This window comes from Sus scrofa, chromosome 3, assembly GCF_054392235.1.
Source record: "Sus scrofa isolate SSC_HxYL_T2T_F1_AM1 chromosome 3, Sscrofa_HxYL_maternal_Yorkshire_Landrace_v2.0, whole genome shotgun sequence".
Taxonomy (NCBI): Eukaryota; Metazoa; Chordata; class Mammalia; order Artiodactyla; family Suidae; genus Sus; species Sus scrofa.
In genome coordinates, this window is record NC_139385.1 from 30805558 (window position 1) to 30828262 (window position 22705).

The 22705-nt window shown below is 43.5% G+C and overlaps 1 protein-coding gene across 2 annotated transcripts in view; it reads left to right on the plus strand.

Annotated features, from left to right (window-relative positions):
- Positions 1–22705, plus strand: part of DNAH3 (dynein axonemal heavy chain 3) — a 215527-nt gene that overhangs the window by 148723 nt on the left and 44099 nt on the right. For both annotated transcript variants that reach the window (XM_021086503.2, XM_085017379.1), the window contains 7 exons: positions 6016–6139; positions 6221–6377; positions 6623–6766; positions 7864–8530; positions 10047–10212; positions 12341–12557; positions 14824–15006. In XM_021086503.2, the coding sequence (XP_020942162.2) occupies positions 6016–6139; positions 6221–6377; positions 6623–6766; positions 7864–8530; positions 10047–10212; positions 12341–12557; positions 14824–15006 (1658 nt within the window). The remainder of the gene's footprint in view (positions 1–6015; positions 6140–6220; positions 6378–6622; positions 6767–7863; positions 8531–10046; positions 10213–12340; positions 12558–14823; positions 15007–22705) is intronic.

Here is a 22705-nt window from a genome sequence, read left to right on the forward strand (position 1 = left end):
CCCTGGAGCCTCCCCAGCAAAGAGATACACATGAACCTCTACCGCCCCTGAGAACTCCAGGACTGGGCACCTGCTTCAGCATCTACATACCAACTGTCAAGGGGATGATAAACAAAAAGATGGACACTATGAGACAACAAAGAAGCAGCTTTCAGACAAAGGAACAAGACGAAAACACACAAAAACCACTAAACGATGAGGAAATAGGCAATTTACTGGAAAAAGAATTCAGAGTGATGACAGTAAAGATGATCTAAGATCTTGGAAAAAGAATGGGGACAGATGGAGAACTTAAAAGATATGTTTCACAAAGAGCTAGAGGATTTGAAGACCAAAATGAATGGTGCAACAGCTGGAATGAAAAATAACCTAGAAGGAACCCAGAGGAGGTTAACGGAGGTAGAAGAACAAGTAAGTGAGGTGGAAGACAGAGTGGTGGAAATCACTGCTACAGAAAAGAATAAAGAAAAAAGAATGAAAAAAAAAAAAAAAAAACCCGAGGAGAGTCTAAGAGACATCTGGGACAACTTTAAATGTAACAACATTCGAAAAGTAGGGGTTCCCAAAGGGGAAGAGAGAGAAGAAGGTCCAGAGACAATATCTGAGGAGATTATAACTGAAATTTTCTCTAGTATAGGAAAGTAAATACTCAAGTGGAAGAACCACAGAGAATTCCATACGAAATAAACCCCAGAAGAAATACAGGAAGACACAGACTAATCAAACTGACAAAAATTAAGTTCAAAGAAAAAAATATGAACAGTCATAAGGAAGAAGCAACAGGTCACATATAGGGATAACAGCTGATCTCTCAGCAGAAACTGCACAAACCAGAATGGAATAGCGAAATATATTTGAGATGATGAAGGGGCGGAACCTAGAGCCAAAATGCTCTACTCAGCAAAGCTCTCATTCAGATCTGATAGATCAAAAGCTTTACAGACAAGCAAAAGCTAAGAGAATTCAGCACCTCCAAACCAGCTTACATCAACTACTAAAGGAACTCCTCTAAGCAGAAAAAGAAAAGCCACAATTAGCAACAAGAATATTAAAAATGAAGTAAAGGCAAAGATAATTTAAAAGTAGGAAACCACCCATTGACAAATGTGATATCTAAACTAGCAAGGATGAAAAGAGGAGAGAACAAATGCAGAACATTGAAAATGCATTTGAAATTAAGGAGACCAGCAAGATGAAGCTATTCTGCACACATACAGATGGATATATCAAAATATAAAGGAAACCACTAGTCAAATAACTATAATCGTCACATGCCTAAAAAAGAAAAACCGAGCCAAACGTAACACTAAAATAAACATGGTCAGTGGAGTTCCCATCGTGGCGTGGCGGAAACGAATCTGACTAGAAACCGTGAGATTGTGGGTTCGATCCCTGGCCCTGCTCGGTGGGTTAAGGATCCGGCATTGCCATGAGCTGTGGTGTAGGTCGCAGATGCGGCTCAGATCCCATGTTGCTGTGGCTCTGGTGTAGTCCGGGGGCTACAGCTCCGATTAGACCCCTAGCCTGGGAACCTCCATAGGCTGTGGGTGCGGCCCTAAAAAAAGACAAAAAGGATTTCCCGTCATGGCTCAGTGGTTAACGAATCCGACTAGGAACCATGAGGTTGCAAGTTTGATCCTGGCCTTGCTCAGTGGGTTAAGGATCTGGCATTGCCCTATGGTGTAGGTCACAGACGCGGCTCGGATCTGGCATTGCTGTGGCTCTGGCGTTGCCATGAGCTATGGCGTAGGTCACAGACATTGCTAGGATCCCCCGTTGCTGTGGCTCTGGGGTAGGCTGGCAGCTACAGCTCCGATTAGACCCCTAGCCTGGGAACCTCCATATGCCATGGGAGTGGCCCAAGAAATGGCAAAAAGACAAAAATAAAAAAAAAAGCTAAAATCCAATAAAATGCTCCTGAAATAAAGTATTTTTGAAAATTACATATTGAAAGAGTACATTGTATACCTAAGATTTTTTTTCTTTTTATGGCCACACCTGTGGCATATGGAGGTTCCCAGACTAAGGGTTGAATCAGAGCCACAGCCACAGCAATGCAGGATCCAAGCCACTTCTGCAACCCATACCACAGCTCATGGCAACGGGCAACTCCGGATCCTTAACCCACTGATCGAACCCAGGGATCGAACCCACATCCTCATGGATCCTAATCAGGTTCATTAACCACTGAGCCATAAAGGGAACTCCCAGCGTCCCTGGTGTGGTGCAGCAAAATAAGGATACTGCGTTGTCTCTGCAGCAGCACAAGTTCCATCTCTGGCCCAGAGCAGTGGGTTAAGGATCTGGCACTGCTGCAGCTATGGTACAGGTAGCAACTGTGGCTTGGGTGTGATCAAAAAAAAAAAAAAGATCATTAACAAGACATACAGTAGTAAAATTACTGGACTTTACAGAAAAAAAGAAAAGGCAGAAAGAACATGTGACTTAGAAGTAAAATTAGATCGTCTTAAGAATTTTCAACGGCAATACTTTATGCTAGAGAAAATGGAATCACGTGTTTAAATATTAGTGGACATAAATTGAGAGCCAAGGATTTTATGGTCATCAAAGCTGACCTTCAAGTATATATATATAAAAAAAAAAAACTGTTGTCAACATGCAAGAACCCAGAGACCTGTTTTCATAAGGCTTTTCTCAGAAATCTACCAGAAAATGAGTTTCACATGAGCAAAATGACTATGAAGAGATCAATATAACAACTGGTCGTGAGTATTAAATATGTGGTTATTTGTTGAACTAAGACTGTGTGGGAGAGATTATAACCTGTAAAGGCTATGTGACCTGATGGTGTAGGTACAGAACAACTGAAGAGGGAGATGAGACTAGCACGTACAAGAAGTTTTAAACTCTTCAGTTATTGTAATTGGTGGCGGTAGTATATTCTTATTCTGATTGTGTTGTATGTATAAAGTAGGATTATATGAACGAGTATAGAACTACCTATTTCTACTGTCCCTCGTGTCCTTGCGAACCAGGACTCAATGTGGAAAAGGGGAAATGGAGATGTAATAGAGGAGAAGTTAAGTGAAAGCCCTGGAGTCCTAAATTTAAAATATTGATACTAACTCATGATGTAAATTGGTGTTCTAGGTCTAGAAAGTAATAACTAACCAACTCAATAAGAATTCTTAGCTCCCAAGACTGTGGTCTTGAAATCCAATTTCCTACTAAAATAAACCAGGCTTCTTAAAGAACTGGTTGATTATATGTCTGGGGCAGGAAATATACAAATTATGTCTATAATATCTTGATAATAGCCAATAAAGAGAAAGCTTCAAAGGCTACAGAGTCATGTCAAAAGTATTCAGTTGACTGCACAAAGAGGCTCTAACTGATTGAAAATGGGGAAATTTGAGCTTCAACAATGTAATGTAAAAGGATTGAAATGTATCAAAAACATATTTAAATCCAAGAATCAGTAATAACAGTAGTAACTGGTCATCTTCAGAGGATAATAAGAAATCAGTACATTATCTTGAAAAATGAGAAAGGGAAAGAATTAAGCATTTATTTTGACTGTCTTATATGAAGTGTACCTGTGTATAAGCAAATAATAGATAAAATATTCCTAATATTTTAATGAACCGTATAACTAATAAATGAAAAAGAAATGATAGGATCAGAACATCGCCATTTTGCAAACCTCAGTGAATTAATGGAACCAGCCATTGAGAATCCATAGCTACTGACCTCACAAAGAGAGAAACATTATCACGTGCCTCTGATGAAGGGCCACGCCATCATCTGTGGCCTGGCCAAAGAGATGGAGCCTGAATCTGACCAAGTCTCTGGATACAGCTGCAAATTGGTACGAAATACGGAGGACAGAGGACCAAATAAACTGCACCATGAGTATGCCATCAGCAAAATCCTGTCTGTGGAAACTCTACAGATCAAACAACCCAGATAGTCAACAAAAGATAGAAGAAAGGGGTGGGAGGGAGAAGTCTACAGATTAAAAAGAGACTTAAACTGGCCACCGTGCTGCATTGAGTTAACAATCTGTGTATACTCTCTTGGGTTACAACATGGTGAGATACAGTCTAAAAAAAAAAAGAATATATATATTTTGTATATGACTATATATATTTATATGGCTGGGTCACTTTTTTGTACAGCAGAAATTGAAAGAACATTGTAAATCAACTATACTTTAATAAATAATATCTTTTTAAAAAAGAATCTGGAGTTCCCGTCATGGCTCAGTGGTTAATGAATCTGACTAGGAACTATGAGGTGGCGGGTTCATTCCCTGGCCTTGTTCAATGGGTTAAGGATCTGGCATTGCCATGAGCTGTGCTGTAGGTCGCAGACATGGCTCGGATCTGGTGTTGCTGTGGCTGTGGTGTAGGCCGGCAGCTACAGCTCCAATTCAACCCCTAGTCTGGGAACCTCCATATGCCTCAGGTGTGGCTCTAGAAAAGAAAAAATAAAATAAAAATAAAGAATCTGACTGTAGCAGCTCAGGTCCACTGAGGAGGTATGGGTTCAATCCCCAGCCCTGCTCGTTGGGTTGAAGGATCCAGTGTTGCCCAGATGCTGAGCTGTGGCTCCAAGACTGAATCCTTGGCCCAGGAACTTCCATATGCCACAAGCGTGGCCATAAAATTTTTAAAAAATTTAAAAGAGACTTAAAAGATATACCATTTTTTGAATTAGCGAGATTAAACACTGGTAACTAAGAATGAACACAGGGTGATAAAAACCATAAAGAAATGCAAGAATGCAGTTACTTTAAAAGTTGGAATAGTGGTAAGCTTTGGAGCAAAGGAGAGAGCTATAATTGGGATAGGATATTTGGAGGGGCTTCTATGAGGGGCTGGCAAAGTTGTATTTCTTGACATGTATGATAGATGTAAGGGTGTTAACTTTATGATTCCCTAAACTATACATTTGTTTTGTCTGGTTTTCTGTATTGTGTTTTAGTTTATATAATAAAATATTTTTTAAAACTATATGCAGGCAAATCTACAGAGCTGAAGAATAGATTGTTAGTTGCCAAGGGCTGCAAGAAAACAGGGAGTGAATGTTAATGGGTACAGTATTTCTTTGGGGGGTGATTTAAATGTTCTAATACTGATTGTTGTAATAATTGCACAGTTAAAATACTAAAAAAAGAATCATTGAGTCGTGTACTTTAAATGGGTGAATTGTATGGTATGTGAATTACATTGTGATAAACCTGATATATAGCTATAGCTATAGCTCTAAACATATGGCCATCTAACATTGGATAGATAGATACAGATATGTAAGAATGACAAACTAATAGTGGTTAATATGGACAGGGGGCAGAGAATGGATTTGGAATATGGGAGGTGAGGGATACTTTCTATAAAATTATTTCTGGGAGTTTGCATCGTGGCTCAGGGGTTAATGAATACGACTAGGAACCATGAGGTTGCGGGTTCAATCCCTGACTTTGCTCAGTGTGTTAAGGATCTGGTGTTGCTGTGAGCTGTGGTGTAGGTTGCAGACGCGGCTCAGTTCCCACGTTGCTGTGGCTCTGGCGTAGGCTGGTGGCTGCAGCTCCGATTCGACCCCTAGCCTGGGAACCTCCAGATGCCGCGGGAGCAGCCCAAGAAATGGCAAAAAGAAAAAAAAAAAGAAATTATTTCTGAATTGTCTGATTGTGTTACCATCATCACATATTGTCTTTATCGTTTCAGTCTTGAGCACTGGGCTAGCTTTGTTACCAGAACGTCTGCAGTCCTTGAGATGTTCTGTACCTGGACTGTGCAAAGCAGTAGCCACTTGTCACATATTATTCTTGGGTCGTTGAACATGTGGCTAGTGAGACAGAGGAGATACATTTTAATGTTAATTAACATTAATTAAGTTGAAATAGGTGCATATGGCTAAAGACTGCTGTAAGGGACAGCACAGCTCTAGAACATTGAGGCAGAGAGAACCTTGTTCTGCATCTGAGGCTCGCTAGGCCCGGAAGGTAAGTGTTCGTATGTGTGTACCCTCACATGTGTGCATCTTTTCCAGGACGATTCACTCGCCATTTGAATATCATTTCCATCAATGCCTTCGAAGATGACATTTTAACCAAGATTTTCAGTTCAATCACAGACTGGCACTTTGGGAGAGGGTTCGATGTGATGTTCTTGAGGTAAGAGGTTCCTGTGTTCTTGGCCTGAGGTCCTCAGTTCTGGCCCCTCCTTCACTGGTCTGCCTTCTCCTTCCTCCCTAGGTATGGAAAGATGCTGGTACAAGCTACCATGACCATTTATAAAGCTGCAGTGGAGAACTTCTTGCCAACTCCTTCCAAATCCCACTATGTCTTTAACCTGCGGGACTTCTCACGGGTGATCCAAGGAGTGTTGCTCTGCCCTCACACCCACCTGCAGGTCAGCAGCTGTCATTTCTGTTATCATGTTCGTTCGGTGATAGTGTTGGCTACACGCAGTATACAGTGGCAGTAGTAAGAGCTAACTTTTATTAAGCATTTAATCTCCGCTCGGCACCGTGCAAAGCATTTTGTAAGAATGCTCTCATTTAATCCTCACATCAACCCCGGAATTTAGAAACTATTTGAGAACTACCTCGTGAACCACCTCCTGCCACTTATTCAAATAATTGACTGGATTTTCAGGATATCGAGAAATTTATCCGGCTTTGGATCCATGAGGTTTACCGGGTCTTCTATGACCGTCTGATTGATCACGAGGACAGACAGGTCTTTTTCAACATGGTGAAGGAAACCACCTCCAATTGCTTCAAGCAGTCTATGGAAAAGGTGAGCCAGACCCCGTGATCATGTGGCCTCAGAAACGGCCCCAGATGTTTGATCATGTTGCTCTCAGATTTCAGGATCCCTTCCTAGTGGAGACTTACAGTTCTGCTCTTTGACACTCAAGAAACAGTACTGAGCCAACTAGTTACTTGATTTGGTGATGTAATACTTGGCCCAATTTCACTTCCCTTCCCTTATAGCATGTAAGTTTGGATCCATTCAAAGTGGTTTGTCATATGATCTTATTTTATATAATTAACTTAAAAGGTATGTTCAAAGGCAATTGATTTGTGACTTGAGAAATAGATAAACCATGAATTTTCATGGTTTGACTGATGCCCTGGTAAAGCCCATGGTTTCCCATTTGTACATATTTTCTCTCATTTCGATATAAAAAAGTTTTAAGCCTGTATATTTATACCATCCAGTTTTTAAGAAGCTATAGCATTCTCCATAGAAAAATTGCAAGTGTTTCATGTTGCCTCCAAAGGCCAAGTGCAGAAGCCCTGCTAGTTTCAAATATCAGGAAGAAGAAGCATTTAAAACATTTTTACTCTGGGCCCAGCATGGGGACCAAAGGTCATGCCTGCATCTCTGTTTGGTGAAAGAGCAAGTGCATAAAAAATGATGCCATCTTTTAACCACCTCCTCTTGGAACCTTATAGTCTGACCACCAATGTTTTCTTTTCTTTTCTTTTCTTTTTTCTTTTTTTTTTTTCTTTGGCCACACCCTTGGCATGCTGAAATTCCCAGGCCAGGGATCAAACCCGCACCACAGTGACAACCCAAGCTGCTGCAGTGACACCGCCGGATCCTTAGCCTGCCGTGCCACCAGAGAATTCCATGACCATCGATGTTTTAACAGCTTAGCAAACAGATTGACCCTTGCTTTCACACTCTTTTCTCAAATGTTCTTTCATCATAGTCTTTACGACCATATTTTGTTAAAAAAAAAAAAAAAGCTGTTGATGAGCCATGTCTTTGAAGAACATGCTCAGAAGAAACAAACACATATCCTGTTCCCTCCCTCTAGACCTCCCACTGCTGTTATGGTTGGGCCACTGGCTGAATGCCTGGCTGAGATTTGTCTTTTCTCACAGGTGCTCATCCACCTATCACCCACGGGAAAGATAGTCGATGATAATATCCGTAGCCTCTTCTTTGGAGATTTCTTCAAGCCAGAAAGTGACCAAAAAATCTACGATGAGATCACTGACTTAAAGCAGCTCACGGCGGTCATGGAGTACTACCTGGAAGAGTTCAACAACATCAGCAAGGCCCCCATGTCCTTGGTCATGTTCAAGTTTGCCATTGAGCACATCTCCAGGATCTGCAGGGTCTTGAAGCAGGACAAAGGCCACTTGCTCCTGGTGGGCATTGGGGGCAGCGGGCGGCAGAGTGCCACCAAACTGTCCACCTTCATGAACGCATACGAGCTCTACCAGATTGAGATCACTAAGAGCTACTCGGGCAACGACTGGCGGGAGGACCTGAAGAAGATCATGCTGCAGGTTGGGGTGGCCACCAAGAGTACCGTGTTCCTCTTCTCCGATAACCAGATCAAGGACGAGTCCTTTGTGGAGGACATCAACATGCTTCTGAACACAGGCGACGTGCCCAACATCTTCCCTGCCGACGAGAAGGCTGACCTTGTGGAGAAGATGCAGACGGCAGCCAGGGCAGAAGGCGAGAAGATCGAAGTCACCCCTCTTTCTATGTATAACTTCTTTATTGAGAGAGTGAAAAAGAACCTTCACATTGTCCTTGGTAAGAAGAAGCAAACTCAAACTTTACCTCTGGGTGTTTCATGGTCTCCTGAGTGCCCTAAGCCCAGTCCTGAGTGCCAGGATTGATCCAGCCAAGGCACTCGCTTGCCCAGGGGTCAGTGCCTAGAATTACTATGGAAACTTCCACTCTCCTAAACTATTTTACACCTATTCCACTCTCCTCAACTCTTTGAATTCTCCTCTGAACCATCTTCTTCCTTTTAGGACGTTATTCTGCCAGCCTCACAGAACAATATCTGAAGTTCTCGTCTCTGTGGATGACATTTCCAATATATCCAGAAACTTAGGTGTCAGGCCTAATACTTCTCTCTTGTTACCACGTCCTGTCAATGTTTGCCTTCTTGGTATCTCTCATATCTACCCGCTTATCTCTATCTTTCCCTTCACATTAGCTAAGCCAATATCTTCTCACCCAGACTTCATCTCTGCAGCCTTCTAGCTGTTCTCTCAGTGTCCACTCTTGTCCATTCCTGACCTTTCTGTGCCTCTGAACCAGGATGGGTTTTTTTTTTTTTCATGTATTGAAAATATGATCATTGTGTATTTACACACACATATACATAAATTAAAACACAAATTGCTTTCTATTAGGGTAAAGACAAAAATTCCTAAACTATGGTTTTATAAGGCCTCCAACATCCCCAGCATCCTCTCCACTTCCATCTCAAACCAAGCTTCCCCTTCTCTCTGTTTTTTCAGCCACACTGACTTTCTCACATCATGCTTTCTCCCACCACATTGACTCTAAATAAAGCAGTGAATGAAATTTAGGGCATAGAATCCAGAATTTGTGGTTGGATGGAGATGAGGTCAGAAACAAGCTGATGGCCCCCACAGCAACCTTCATAAGTAGCTGTGCGTATGGGGCATCCATGGCTTCCTTATATCTGTGGGTCAGGACAAATAGAGCAAGTGGGTTGAAGGGATCAAAACACTCTGAATTTTTTTTTTTTTTTTGTCTTTTTAGGGCCACATCTGTGGCATATGGAGAGTCCCAGGCTAGGGGTCCAATCAGAGTTGTAGCTGCTGGCCTACGCCACAGCAACAGCAACACAGGATCTGAGCTGCATCTGCAACCTACACCATAGCTCATGGCAATGCTGGATCCTTAACCCACTGAGCAAGGCCAGGGATCAAACCCGCATCTTCATGGATGCTAGTTGGGTTTGTTAACTGCTGAGCCACGACAGGAACTCCAAGGGCTCAAACCACTCTGGCCAGGTGATCCCAAAGACCTGGAAAGAGATAATATCGATATTGGAGACCAGCCAGAAGGCTGTTGTAATAAACTGTATCCCCATCACAAAGGTGCCTGAAAATATCCCACAGTTCCCCTGTGCTCCCCAGGCACCCATCGTGTCTATTCCCAGATACACCCTGAAGGGATAGCAGGAAGCATGACTGCTCCCTTACCCCACCAGAATCCTTGGAAAGACCTGCCTGTCCCTTTCAGCCTTCTTGGAGAAAGAGAACTAACAGAGTCTACTTTTCTTTAGCTATGAGCCCAATTGGGGACACCTTCCGGAACCGTCTGCGGATGTTCCCATCATTGATCAATTGCTGCACAATTGACTGGTTCCAGTCTTGGCCCACAGATGCCCTGGAGTTGGTGGCGAACAAATTTCTAGAAGATGTGGAGCTCGATGACAATATTCGTATAGAGTAAGTGTTAGCTGCATTTTTGTACCCCAGTTATTTCATATGAAAATCTAGATAATGGCTCGATTCTTACTGTTTTAACATGTATCGGAGTTCCCGTCATGGTGCAGTGGTTAATGAATCTGACTAGGAACCATGAGGTTGTGGGTTCGGTCCCTGCCCTTGCTCAGTGGGTTAACGATCCGGCATTGCCATGAGCTGTGGTGTAGGTCGCAGACGCGGCTCGGATCCCGTGTTGCTGTGGCTCTGGCGTAGGCTGGTGGCTACAGCTCCAATTGGACCCCTAGCCTGGGAACCTCCATATGCCGCAGGAGCGGCCCAACAAATGGCAAAAAGACAAAAAAAAAAAAAAAAAAAAGATGTATCAAGTTATGGATAGAACATATACTTTTAAATCACATTAAATTAGATATTTAATAAGGCACCTTTACCAAAAAGGAATAACATTGCATGGTTCACAGTTGTTATCTTGGCTGTGAGAACCTGGATAAAAGAATACAGCTATTTTAGAAGTTCCCACTGTGGCTCAGCGGTAACAAGCCTGACTGGTATCCATGAGGATGCAGGTTCGATCCTTGGCCTCGCTCAGCGGATTAAGGATCTGGCATTGCTGTGAGCTGTGGTGTAGTTTGCAGACACGGCTCAGATCCAGTGTTGCTGTGGCTCTGGTGTAGACCAGTGGCTACCTCTCCAGTTGGACCCCTAGCCTGGGAACCTCCATATGCCATGGGTGTGGCCCTAAAAAGCAAAAAAAGAAAAAAAAAAATACTGTCAGGTGAGTGAATAAAAACAATAGCTAACATTTAAAAAAAAAAAAAAGAATACCACTATTTCCGTAGTCCTAGAGCATCCATTCTCAACAGGGATATTACTGCCAAGGGGATGAAAACTGATTATTGTGAGGGGTTTTTGGTGTAAAAACAAAAACAAAAAAACTTTATTCTTTTTTTGTATAAAAACACAGATATACACAAAAAGCACTGAATTCTGGCTAGAGTAAGAGCAGGGAGAAGACTGTTGACCACTCTAGGTGTCACATGAGGACAGGGGTCATGTCACCTGTCGTATATATTTCTATATCCGTAGTGCCTAGCAGGTACCCGGTACACAGCAGGTAAATGAATGAAGACTGTGAAGAAATAAGCAGTGGTCAGAATGTTCATGGCTTTAAATTCCATTTTAAGAATTTTCACCTTTGTTCTCTAGGCCAGAAGACCCTTCACCTGGGTCCATAGATTCATGAATAGAATTCAAAAGGTCAGTGAGTGTGAATGAGGAAAAATTCCATTTTCATTTTCACTGACATCTCACTGATATTTTGCATTTGACGAATGTAGTCAAGAAACCTCGGTAGAATTGTGTAGGACCTGGTGACTTTGCTACCAGTAGGAATCACAGTTATTTTCGTAACATGTTCAGTCATCCCAGATCCCTCTATATATCATTTCCTTCAAAATGATGGTAGTTTTAGACCTGCCGTCCAATCTTACTGTTTAACGCTGCAGTTGGCAAACTGTGATCCATGGACCAAGTCCAGTTCACAGCCTATTTTTGTAAGTAAAGTGTTATTAGAAAACAGCCATGCAAACCCACAGTGGTAGAGTTGCTATTGAGAGTATGTGGCTCACAAAGCCTAAAATATTACTATCTGGTCCTTACCAGAAAAAGTCTGCTGACTGCTAATTTAATGCATCAATAAAAGCACACGTATCATATCACAACTTTGGCTTTTAAAATATTTTGAAAACTCTTTCAACATAGTTAGTTTCCTTTGTAATCATATATGTGTGTGTGTTATTATTTTATGCATTTTATTATTTTATGCATTTTAAAACATTCTGCCAAGTCCAGAGGCTTCACCAGATTGCCAAAAGTTAAGAATTCCTGCTTAAGCCCTGATGATTCACAGAAGTGATCAAAGATAGAAATTACCCAATCAAAAGCTCATTCTAGTAAGAATATATACCTCCCCAAACCTGCTTGAGGCTCTGTTGACATGCTTCAGAGAATTTGAGATTCCCGCAGACCATAGTCCGTGACTTTCTCACCTCCTCCTATCTTTGAGCCAAAGCTGTGCCGGATCTCTCTGGAAGAAGTTGCACCTGCCTGACCACCATTATGTCCTTGGCAGGGTCATCTCTATGTGTCAGTATTTTCAGGAGAGCGTGAAGAATCTGTCGATGGATTATTACCACACACTTCGCAGACATAACTATGTTACCCCCACCTCCTACCTGGAATTGATCCTAACCTTCAAGACGCTCCTGAATAAGAAGAGGCAAGAGGTTGATATGACGAGGAGCCGCTATCTGACGGGCCTGCAGAAACTTGAGTTTGCAGCTTCACAGGTGAGTACTGCCAAACCAGAACAGGAACAGAGAGATCCAGGATGAAGTGGAGGCAGTGAAACACTTGTTCAGGGGCAGAAGTTAAGAGAGAACAAAATAAAGACAGCATCTGACCTGCCTTTGTAGGAACTTGGATCCCTTGCCTCAGCCTACCCCCAGCCCTGCGAGAATCTGTATTTAAGATTTTGATGTTTGGTTCATTGTGGGTCTTTTAAAACTAATTTTAACTTTTTACAACATGGTAATAGAACTCTATTTATCATACAGAGCTTTTTGAAGCCCCCTTAAATTTCGTGCCAAAGTCTATTGTCTCACTCACCTCTCCCCAGCCCTGGAGCTATGCACTTCTCAGTGGGGAACTGGGCAGGATAAGGCAGGGGGTTAAGAGCAGGGGTTTGTGGAACCAGGCAGCCCTAGGCTCAAATTCCAGCTTTAACACTTCTTAGCGACAGAACCTTGAAGATGTTATTTTACCTCTTAAGGCCTTAGTTTCCTCTTCTGTAAAAACAAACAAACAAAAACCCAAACAACTAATAGTAATAGTCTTCACTTCACAGGGCTATTATGAAAATTCAATGAGCTGACAAAACTATAAACCCTTCGCAAAATGTCTGGCATGTGAATTAGTTATTGATTTATGCTTGAACCACTTGACCAAACCATAATAAGATATGAATTTTCAAAATCAACTATAATGGAAAAATAAAAATCCTAAAAGAAACATTTTTAAAAGGTATGAATTGTCAGCACCAATAAAGAACTAAGGCAACTGAATGGTTTGCAGTAGATTGGCCCATCACTGCATACAGCAGACCCACCAGCATGCAGCCCTGGGATGGGAGAGAATGGCAGAGGTGGCCCTTGCTGCTCTACTTCTGCTGTGGCTGAGTCGAACTCAGGGTCCTTAGCTTTTAGAGAGATATTGAAAATTGGAGTCTGTTCAGATGTGGCTGAGCAAACTGTGTGGTCTGAGGAACAGCAAAATGATCTGAGACAGTCTAGACCAGTAAAGGGAATGACAGTGCCCATTTAACATTCCTCAAGCATGTGCCTGGTGTATGAGGAAAGTACAGTTATCATCACATTATACACAAAAGACCCAGAGAGGCCAGGCAACTGGCCCACAGTCACACAGCCTCATGAGTAGCTGGCACAAGAGGTCCAGCCAAACCAAAACTTAGACATGCATGACTCGAGAGCCTGTGTTCCTAATCAGGACAGCATGCTGTGAGGCTTCTCACTTGTGGGCTTTCTGGAGACCAATGATTTCGAAGTCATGAAACTTCAAATAAGTATCTGAGCTCCCTTAGAAGGCAGAATCAGACCCGGTGGATGAAATACTACATGCAGGGGTAAATTCCAGCTCTTTATCAGGAAAATCTAATGTGCTTAGTTGTCTAAAAACGATCCAACTCCCCTGAGAGGTAGTGAGCTCCCCATCATTAGAAGTGTTCAAACAGTGGCCAGAAAACTACTTGGCTAGAATGTTTTAGAGAGCATCAGACTGTTGGGAAAAATAGCCTTGGAAGTTCCTTCTTTCCCAGCTAGCTCAGCCATGTATGTTTCCTTCATAACCTTAAAAAAAAAAAAAGAAAAAAAGAAAAAAAAAAGGAAGGTGTTTTTTTCTTCCCCTGACTTACTTTTGTTCTGTCTTGCCCCTAACATGAGAGTGTAGGCTCGATGCAGGAGGAATATCTTTTAAGCTGTATCTGTATTTAAAATGATAAGTTTACCGTCATATGTCTAGTGGTCCTACAGAGGGGCACTGTATGTGTTCTAACTACAGCACATAATATGAACTCAGTAATTAAGTACTGAAAGATAAAGAGAGAAACTCCAGCCAACAAATATGTACCCAGTACCATTAAAATCATTAGTATTTTAGGAGTTCCTGTCGTGGCTCGGTGGAAACGAATCTGACTAGCATCCATGAGGACGCCAGTTCAATCCCCGGCCTCGCTCAGTGGATTAAGATTCCGGCGTTGCTGTGAGCTGTGGTGTAGGTTGCAGACATGGCTTGAATCCTGCATTACTGTGGCTGTGGCTGTGGCGTAGGCTGGCGACTACAGCTCCAATTCAACCCCTAACTTGGAAATCTCCATATGCCAGAGGCATGGCCCTAAAAAGAAAAAAAAAATAAAATAAAATAGTATTTTCTGCATGTATCTATCATAGGTTAGAGAATTGTTTCAACTTTGACCAGCTGTGCCATTTTTGGCTTTGACCAAACTGACCCTGCCCCCCTTCCACCCTCTCTCCTTGCTAGGTGGCAGTCATGCAAATAGAACTGACTGCCCTCCAACCCCAACTTATCCAGACCTCCGAGGAGACTGATAAGATGATGGTGAAAATTGAGGAGGAGACGAGAAAAGCTGATGCCAAGAAATTTCTGGTGCAGGCAGATGAAAAAGAAGCCAATGCTGCTGCCGCCATTGCTCAAGGAATCAAGGTATGCATTACTGGGAGGAACCCAGCCTTTTCTTTCTGTCTGTCTTTCTTTTTGCTTTTTAGGGCCATATATGTGACATACGGAGGTTCCCAGGCTAGGGGTCCATTTGGAGCTGCAGCTGCCGGCCTACACCACAGCCACAGCAATGCCAGATCTGAGCCACGTCTGTGACCTACACCACAGCTCCTGGCAACCCCGGATCCTTAACCCAGTGAGTGAGGCCAGGGATTGAACCTACATCCTCATATGGATGCTAGTCAGATTCGTTTCCGCTGAGCCACAATGGAAACTCGGAACCCAGCATTTTCTGGATTCATCTGTTATCCCACTAGAGCCTACCAGAGTCCCACAGAATGTGCGTGGTCATACCCATTGTGCAGATGTTAAAAGTGAGGCTTGAAAGCTTGCTTTCCCAGCATCACATCGCTAGTAAATGACACCTGGCCCTCTCCAGGAAGCATTATTGTTTTACAACTACTCTCCATCTCACATAGGGTGGAGGCCTACAAGCTCCAACATGGTCTAACCTTATCTCTTGTCACTTTCCCCTCATTGACTGCTCTGGCCACCCTGACCTCCTCGCTATTCCCCAAACACACGCAAAGCATGGTCCCACCCCAGGGCCCTTGGACTGGCTGGTCCCTCTGGCCATCCCCTCCACTTCCCTCATGTTCTTCCTCAAATGTGGCTGGCATATCCCAGGTGTGGAATAAATATCTGTCAAATAAAGGAATGTTGGAGTTCCCACTGTAGCGCAGTGGGTTAGGAATCTGACCACAGCAGCTCAGGTTGCTTCGGAGGTATGAGATCCATCCACAGTCTGGCACAGTGGGTTAAAGGGTCTGGTGTTGCTGCAGCTGCAGCATAAGTCACAGCTGCAGCTTGGATTCAGTTCCTGGCCCAGGAACTTCCAAATGCCATGGTGCAGCCATTAAAAAAAAAAAAAATTAAAAAACAGAATGTTGAACCTAGAGGACCCCATTTGACGATAATTCTTGTACCAAAGAGGAACAGTCCTGGGAAGGGTTGTATTCAGATCTTAAAAGAAAACCTGATTAACATTCACATGATGTGCATTCATGTGATATTTCTCCAAGCGCTTTCAAGTACCCAGGTCTGTTGAAGTATTACACTGACTTTAGACTTACTAATGAGAGCCAACAACATCTGGAAGTCAACACCCCCGAGGTTCCATGGTAAAAGGACTTTCCAGAGCGGCACGGCTTGTTCGTAGGATTGGAATCCAGGGCTCGAGGCACTTAGCTTAAGATACTTGTCCCTCTGTTCCCACCTGGTTAGAAAATTCCTTTGATCCTCCTAGCAAGAAGAGCTTGAACAAACAGTAGCTCGTGTCTCACTTCTAGGTCACGGGGCACTTTTTGTTTAAAGAATGGGCCTTCCAGACTGGCTATTCTCCACCAAGCCTTGAGGCCTGACCTTTCTTGATCCCCTTGGGTCTAGTCCCCGGTATCAGTTGTCCCTTAGGGAATGCCCTGGGATAAGAGGGACTTGCTACTCGAAGTCCTAGAGGTGTGAGCAGGAGGCCGGTGGAACCATAAAAAACCATAAAGGACAGTGACCACCAGGCACACGAGTAGCAGGTGATTTGCCATCTATGACACGATGATAATAAAAGCTGCTACTTCTCAGCACTATTATGGTGTCTTTGGAACTCCCTTATGTAACAACTATTTATTGAACACTTACTTTGTGCTGGCACTTTTCTGGGCCGTGGAAATAGAAGTGAATCAGACAAACGTTCTTCTCTCAGGGAGGTTGCCTTCTCCTCTACCTGATTTACATTAACTTTTATCATCCTATCAGCCCTGCAAGGCAAATGGTATCCTTCCCAGTTTACAGCTGAGAAAATCATGGTACGAGGACTTAAATGACTTGTCCAGGGTCACGCAGCAACAGCGTGACTGGATCAGGATCATATCTAGAGCCCTCTGATTCCCAAGCCCTTGCATTTGACCATTGTTCCAAAAGCTGCAAAAACTAACAGCTGGGCAGTGTTCACACACTGTAACACAGACAGTATTTTTTAAAATTTGAAAGAGTTATCAACTTTTAAAAAAAAATCAAAAGATTTCAAGTAAAAAGTCAAAATTTTCCGTTTTTCTTAGAAAAAAAGTTCAGCTTTAGGGCAACATTGGACCTGCATTCCTGGGTTACCTCCATTGGCAACCTTAAATAGATGCTGCCCCTCATATGTTCAAGGTCACCAAAGGCCCAGCCAGCCCACTTGCCACATTCATATCACTGGCCTGGCCCCTAGAGGCATATAAATTTGCAACTCTTCCATTCTAGGATCAGGCACATCAGGGCTCAACATGTACCCTGTCCTGTCCCTTCCCAACCTCGGTGTCCTCACCTTAGGAAAAAAACATGTAGGAGTTCACTTTGTGGTGCAGTGGAAACGAATCCGACTAGGAACCATGAGGTTGCAGGTTCAATCCCTGGCCTCGCTCAGTGGGTTAAGGATCCTGCATTGCTGTGGCTGTGGTGTAGGCCATTGGTTACAGCTCCAATTGGAACCTCCATATGCCGAAGGTGCAGCCCTAAAAGACAAAAAACAAACAAACCAAAAAAACCACGTAAAGCATATGGCAGGTGTCCATCCCACAATCAGAGCTTAGTAGCCCATGTTAGCTATTCTCCAAAACCATCGTACTTTACCCTGTACCAAGCAGACTTGCCTGTTTTATAAAGGCCAGTCTCTCGCCCCATGTGGGTGCCCTCACGCACAGGACTCTGCCCTACAGTGTCAGGGGAAACAATGTCTTGCTGAAGCAGGAGGGAGGCGGGAGGTAACATCAGGTTTACAAGGAAATGACCCGCCACGCCCGTTCCTGGGCAATAAATTACCATCTTGGGTTTTTCGGTTGTGAAGGGTGAGGTCTAATACTCTGCCATCCCATCCCCAAGTGCTGGGAGTGTCATCCTAGAGGTGAGTCAGGAGGAGAAAAACCTGTGCTTGCTCTAAGTTTCCCGGAAGCTTTTGCGAGTCCCAGAAACCCCTCCTGAACCTCTCAGGGCTGCAGTCCTTCTCCACATTAGGACTCCTGATTTTTTCTCATCCCTAGAAATAAAAGAACATGGGAGAGCACCCAGTGTGGTGCCTGCGGCGGTGCAGAGGCTCTGCAGTGGGGCGGGGTTCATGCTAGGAGACTGGAAAAGAGTCAGTCCCCAAATACTTGCTTCACAAGAAAAATGGTTTGCTTAAATCATCGATTCTTTTTAAGCTAATGGAACATTTCTCCCCCCCCCACCCCACCCCCACCCCCGCATGAAGATAATAGTTGATGCCAGAAGTACAGCAGAGCTGATTACATTTCATCAGCAAGCACTGTGCTTCACATGCCCAGACAGCCCCACTGCTCTGTGCACTGCTAAGCCACAGGGGTCATTTTTAATTATAGTATTTTTTATTGGATTTCCCATTCGTGGTTCAGTGGAAATGAATCTGACTAGCATCCATGAGGATGCAGATTTGATCCCTGGCCTCGCTCAGTGGGTTAAGGATACAGCATTGCCATGAGCTGTGCTGTAGGTCACAGACGTGGCTTGGATCCCATGTTGCTGTGGCTGTGGCCAAGGTCGCCAGCTACAGCTCTTGCTTCTGCTCCTAGCCTGGGAACCTACATATGCTGCAGGCGCAGCCCTAAAAAGACAAAAAAAGGAGTTCCCGTCGTGGCACAGTGGTTAGCGAATCCAACTAGGAACCATGAGGTTGCAGGTTCAGTCCCTGCCCTTGCTCAGTGGGTTAACGATCTGGCGTTGCCATGAGCTGTGGTGTAGATTGCAGACGCGGCTCGGATCCCGCGTTGCTGTGGCTCTGGCGTAGGCTGGTGGCTACAGCTCCGATTCGACCCCTAGCCTAGGAACTTCCATATGCCGCGGGAGCGGCCCAAGAAATAGCAAAAAAAAAAAGACAAAAAAAAAAAAATAATGAAAAATTACAATATTTTTTATTTTAGAAACCAATGATATAGCAGTAATAACATATATGAAAGAATTTTTAACGGCTCAACTTTAACACATTTCCAATTTTCCAAGTTTTTTTCTAGTTCCTGCCTGTACACTTGGCTAGTTTTGTTTTGCAATCATAGCATAATTGTGATTTGCTTCATGCTTTTTAATTTCCTTCATAGCCTATCGCAGATGTTTTTCCAAAGTGTCATATAATCATTTTAATGACCATATTGAGTAGGCACTTCAGCCATCCAGTCACCATTCCCCTACTGGACCTTGATGTCTGTTCCTTTCTGCCCTGTTTCCAGTGTTTTCGGAGTGTTTTCTGGAGTTTCTCAGCAGAGCTGTGTGTCAGAATCACCTTTGGAGTTTTAAAATTGCAAATGCCTGGAGTTCCCGTTCTGGCTCAGCAGAAATGAATCTGACTAGCATCCAAGAGGATGCAGGTTCGATCCCTGACCTTGTTCAATGAGTTAAGGATCTGGCATTACCGTGAGCTGTGGAGTAGGTCAGAGATGCAGCTAAGATCTGACATTGCTGTGGCTGTGGCGTAGGCCGGCAGCTACAGCTCCAGTTCAACCCCAAACCTAGGAACCTCCATATGCTGAGGGTGTGGCCCTAAAAAGACAAAAATAAAACAAATAAAATAAAATAAAGTAGGAAGTTCCCTTCGTGGCTCAGCGGTTAACAACACTGACTAGTATCCATGAGGTTGCGGGTTCAATTCCTGGCCTTGCTCATTGGGTTAAGGATCCCGAGTTGCTGTGGCTGTGGTGTAGGCCAGCAGCTGTAGCTCCAATTCGACCCCTAGCCTGGGAACCTCCGTATGCCGTGGGTGCAGCCCTAAAAAGCAAAAATTAAAAAATAAAATAAAATAAAATTGCAGATGCCCAGACCCCACCCAGACTACCTGAAGCAGAATCTCTGGGTGTGGAGCCTGGTAAAGAGGGCACCCTACATGCTCCTCAGTGACTCGGATGCAGAGTCAGGTTGAGAATTACTCTTAAAGATGATGTTACAATTAGAGCCATTCTGAGTCACTTGACAAACAGGCTTGCTGGAACCCAGGTCTTATGCATTAGGAAAGAAGTAGAGCCAGTGAGAAGCATAATGTGAATGTGGGCCACTCGTCTTCTGGAACATTATGAGAAAGTGACACAGAACTATCAGTACTAGGACACCACGAGCACCTGGGATGGCTGAAACCTGCCGAGAATCCAGAGCTTTACTCGAGCCAACACCTGTGGTCTCCTGCCACCAAACCCTTTCTTCAGCTGGTCATGAGAAGCAGCAGGGGGCAGCCCCCGTGCTTCCCCCTTGCCTTACACTCTGGCACATACCCTAGGACTGAGGAAGGGGCAAACTGGGCTGCCTGTGAGTCTGAGCTATTCTTACTATCCGAAGCAGGACATTCCACTTTGATACTGAGGATGTGCGGTGTGGCTCATTTTTTTGCAGGGGAGGGGAGTTGTTTTAATATAATGAAGCCAAATAAAACATTGCTGTAAGTTTCTAGGAAAAGTAGAAAACCTGAAAGAGGAGTCCCTGTTCTGGCACAGTGGAAATGAATCCAACTAGGAACCATGAGGTTGCGAGTTCAATCCCTGGCCTCGGTCAGTGGGTTAAGGATCTGGCGTTGCCGTGAGTTGTGGTGTAGGTTGCAAATGTTGCTTGGATCCTGTGTTACTATGGCTGTGGTGTAGGCCGGTACCTGTAGCTCCTACTGGACCCCTAGCCCGGGAACCTCCAAGTGCTGCGGGTGCGACCCTAAAAAGGGAAGATAGAAAAAAAACCTAAAAGGCTCCATGATATACACATGCTTGTACATAAGCACATGTACACACACACATATGTAAGAAAGTAGAACTTCCTTTGTTTTGTTTACTTATCACAATAAATGTGTAGAACATAGACTTACATTCATAAATACATGCTGCTTTTGACATTCTCTTGTGAAGTTTCACTTTAGTCCTGGCTGTGTGACCATCCCCTGGACTGGGAAACTAACATAAAAGTCATGAGTAGGGAGCCATGGTTCCAAGGTTAGAGCTTGGCTCAGTGACTAACTAGCTTTGTGACCTTGGCTAACTCAACTTACCTCCTGAGACCTTGCTTTGTTGTTGAAGGAGAAGGATTTCCACTGTACTACATATGGTGCTACATAGTCTGTTCCTTGGTATTTGCAGGGGATTGGGCCCAGGACTCCCCAACCCCTGGCAGGTAACAAAATCCATGGATATTCAACCCTACGGTCAGCCCTCTGTATCTGGGGTTCCAAATCCAGATACAGAGGGCCAACTGTAACCTATAAAGTCCCTTCCAGTTCTAAAATCTTATAACGGTAAGCTTTCTTTTAAAAACAAAAATCGAGTTATATAAATTGGCACAACGTTGTAAATCATTTCTTCTTTTTAATAAAAAATTGAGATATAATTCACATACCATTAATAATCACTTTTTTATTTTTTTAAATACTGATTTTTATTTTTTTCATTATACCTGGTTTACAGTGTTCTGTCAATTTTCTAGTGAACAACATGGTGACCCAGTCACACACACATATATACATGCTTTTTTCTCACATTATCAGGCTCCGTCATAAGTGACTAGACATAGTTCCCAGTGCTGCACAGAAGGACCTCATTGCTTATCCATTCTAAAGGCAATAGTCTGCATCTATTAACCCCAAGTTCCCCATCCATCCCCCTCCCCCAGTATTCACTTTTTAAATAGTGATATTCAGTTTTTTAGTAGATTCGTAAAGTTTTACAACATTACCATACCTAGTTCTAGAACATTTTCATCACCCAAAAAGAAACCTCTACCCATTAGCAGTCACTAGCCATTCCTCACTCTCCCCAGCCCCTGGCAACCACTAATCTACTTTCTGCCTCTATGGATTTCCCTTTAATGCACATTTCATGTGAATGGAATCATATAGAAGGCGGTATTTTGTGTCTGTCTGGCGCTTTAACTTAGCATAGTGCTCTCAGGCTTTATCTGTGTTGTTGCATGAACCAGTATTTCATTTCTTTTTATGGTGGAGTAATATTCCATTGTATTGGTTTTGTTTTGAAAACAAATATACAAAATATACAAAATTTAAACTGTCTCCTTTTCCCGGAGGTCACTACCCAGCTCTACTCTCTATCCCCATTTCTCACCCTTAAACTACAGCCTGTCCCCAAACTTCACCCTTTCCCAACTCTACCCCTACCCCATCTCCGAACTACAGTACATACCAGACCTTCACCCTGTCTCTGAACTTCTCCCAGCCCTCATGCCTTATTCTTCCCCAAACTTGACCCAACTCCCTTCCCATCTGTCACTCAACCATAGGCCTCATTCTTTTTTTTTTTTTTTTTTTTTTTGTCTTTTGTCTTTTGTCTGTTGTCTATTGAGGGCTGTCCTCACAGCATATGGAGGTTCCCAGGCTAGGGGTCAAATTGGAGCTGTAGCTGCCAGCCTACATCACAGCCACAGCAACACAGGATCCAAGCCACATCTGCAGCCTACACCACAGCTCATAGCAATGCCGGATCCTTAACCCACTGAGCGAGGCCAGGGGTCAAACCTGCATCCTCATGGATACTAGTCGGGTTCATTAACCACTGAATCACAACAGGAACTCCAGTAGTTCTTTACCTCATTCTTTACTTCATCTCTAAACCAATCCTTGATCAATGAGTATGATGTCATGCACTGCATATATCTCTGGAATTTG